The 2308-nt window shown below is 66.9% G+C and overlaps 1 protein-coding gene across 1 annotated transcript in view; it reads left to right on the top strand.

The window, feature by feature from the left end:
* Window positions 1-689: 689 nt before the first annotated feature.
* Window positions 690-2308, top strand: part of LOC103624304 (chromodomain-helicase-DNA-binding protein 3-like) — a gene marked incomplete at its 3' end in the record, with an annotated part of 25025 nt that continues 23406 nt past the window's right edge. The window contains exon 1 of the mRNA XM_017747062.1: window positions 690-987. Within this exon, the coding sequence (XP_017602551.1) occupies window positions 705-987 (283 nt within the window). The remainder of the gene's footprint in view (window positions 988-2308) is intronic.

Raw genomic sequence — 2308 nt, 5'->3', positions numbered from 1 at the left:
CCAGTGTCGCCCGCCCCAGCTCCCTGTCTCCACCTACTGCCAAGTCCCTGTGGTGTCCCCAGGATGTCCCCACGGTGTCCCCACGATGTCCCCACGATGTCCCTGACCCGTCCCTGTCCCCCCAGGCCTTCAGCTGGGCGCACCGCATTGGTCAGGGTGTCCCCCTGTGTCCCTGACATGTCCCTGACGTGTCCCCACGATGTCCCTGACCCGTCCCCGCTGTCCCCAGGCCTTCAGCTGGGTTCACTGCATTGTCCAGGGTGTCCCCCTATGTCCCTGACATGTCCCTGACGTGTCCCCACGATGTCCCCGCGGTGTCCCTGACCCGTCCCTGTCCCCCCAGGCCTTCAGCCGGGCGCGCCGCATCAGTCAGTGACCCCCTATGTCCCTGACATGTCCCTGACGTGTCCCCACGATGTCCCCACGATGTCCCTGACGTGTCCCTGTCCCCCCAGGCCTTCAGCCGGGCGCGCCGCATCAGTCAGTGACCCCCTATGTCCCTGACATGTCCCTGACGTGTCCCCACGATGTCCCTGATGTGTCCCCAGGGTGTCCCTGACGTGTCCCTGATGTGTCCCCACCCCACCTGACCTGTCCCCACGATGTCCCCACGATGCCCCTGACATGTCCCCGCTGTCCCCAGGCCTTCAGCCGGGCGCACTGCATCGGTCATAGTGTCCCCGTGTCCCTGACCTGTCCCCACGATGTCCCCACGATGTCCCCGCCGTGTCCCTGACCAATCCCCGTCCCCCCAGGCCTTCAGCCGGGCGCACCGCATCGGCCAGGCCAACAAGGTGATGATTTACCGCTTCGTGACGCGGGCCTCGGTGGAGGAGCGGATCACGCAGGTGGCCAAGCGCAAGATGATGCTGACGCACCTGGTGGTGCGCCCGGGGCTGGGCTCCAAGGCCGGCTCCATGTCCAAGCAGGAGCTCGACGACATCCTCAAGTTTGGCACCGAGGAGCTCTTCAAGGACGAGAACGAGGGTCAGCCCTGGGGGCACGGGGCAGGGAGCGCTGGGCTGGGCTGGGCTGGACTGGGTTGTGCTGGGTTGGACTGGGCTGGGCTGGACTGGGCTGGACTGGACTGGACTGGGCTGAGCTGGGCTGGACTGGGTTGTGCTGAGTTGCACTGGGCTGTGCTGGGCTGAGCTGGGCTGGGCTGGGCTGGACTGGACTGGGTTGGATTGGGCGGGGCTGGGCTGGACAGGACTGGGCTGGACTGAGCCGTGCTGGGCTGGACTGGGCTGTACTGAGATGGTGAGGATGATGATGGGCTGTGCTGGGCTGGACTGAGCCATGCTGGGCTGTGCTGGGCTGGACTGGGCTGTGCTGGATTGGACTGGGCTGGACTGAGCCATGCTGGGCTGGACTGGACTATGTTGGGCTGGACTGGGCTGGGCTGGGTTGGACTGGGCTGTGTTGGACCGTGCTGGGCTGGGCTGGACTGTGGTGGGCTGGACTGGGCTGCGCGGGCTTGGACTGGGCCGAACTGAGCGGTGCAGGGCTGGACTGGGCTGGACTGGGCCATGCTGGGTTGGACTGGGCTGTGCTGGGTTGGACTGGACTGTGTTGGGCTGGACTGGGCTGGGCTGGGTTGGACTGGGCTGTGTTGGACCGTGCTGGGCTGGGCTGGACTGTGGTGGGCTGGACTGGGCTGCGCGGGCTTGGACTGGGCCGAACTGAGCGGTGCAGGGCTGGACTGGGCTGGACTGGGCCATGCTGGGTTGGACTGGGCTGTGCTGGGTTGGACTGGACTGTGTTGGGCTGGACTGGGCTGGACTGGGCCATGCTGGGTTGAACTGGTCTGGACTGTGCTGTGCTGATTTGGGCTCTGCTGGGCCTTGCTGGGCCATGCTGGGCTGGACTGGGCCATGCTGGGCTGGACTGGGCCCTGTTGGGCTGGACTGGGCTGGACTGGACTGGGCTGGGCTGGACTGGGCTGTGCTGGATTGGAGTGGGCTGGTCTGGGCTGGACTGGGCTGTGCTGGGCTGGACTGGGCTGGACAGGGTTGTGCTGGGCTGGACTGGGCTGGACTGGGCCCTATTGGGCTGGACTGGGCCGTGCTGGGCTGGACTGGGCCGTGCTGGGCCACGTTGGAGTGACAGAGCCGTGTCACGTCGCGTTGGTGTGTCCGGCCGTGTCAGAGCGTGCGGGGCCGTGTCCCAGCGCGTCCCAGCACATCCCAGTGTGTCCCAGTGCGTCCCAGCATGTCCCGGTGTGTCCCAGCGCATCCCAGCACGTCCGGCCATGTCCCAGCGTGTCCCAGCACGTCCGGCCGCGTCCCAGCGTGTCCCAGCGTGTGCC

Source organism: Corvus brachyrhynchos, unplaced genomic scaffold, assembly GCF_000691975.1.
Source record: "Corvus brachyrhynchos isolate BGI_N302 unplaced genomic scaffold, ASM69197v1 scaffold82, whole genome shotgun sequence".
NCBI classification, from domain to species: Eukaryota; Metazoa; Chordata; class Aves; order Passeriformes; family Corvidae; genus Corvus; species Corvus brachyrhynchos.
This window is presented reverse-complemented; position numbering and strand designations above follow the sequence as displayed.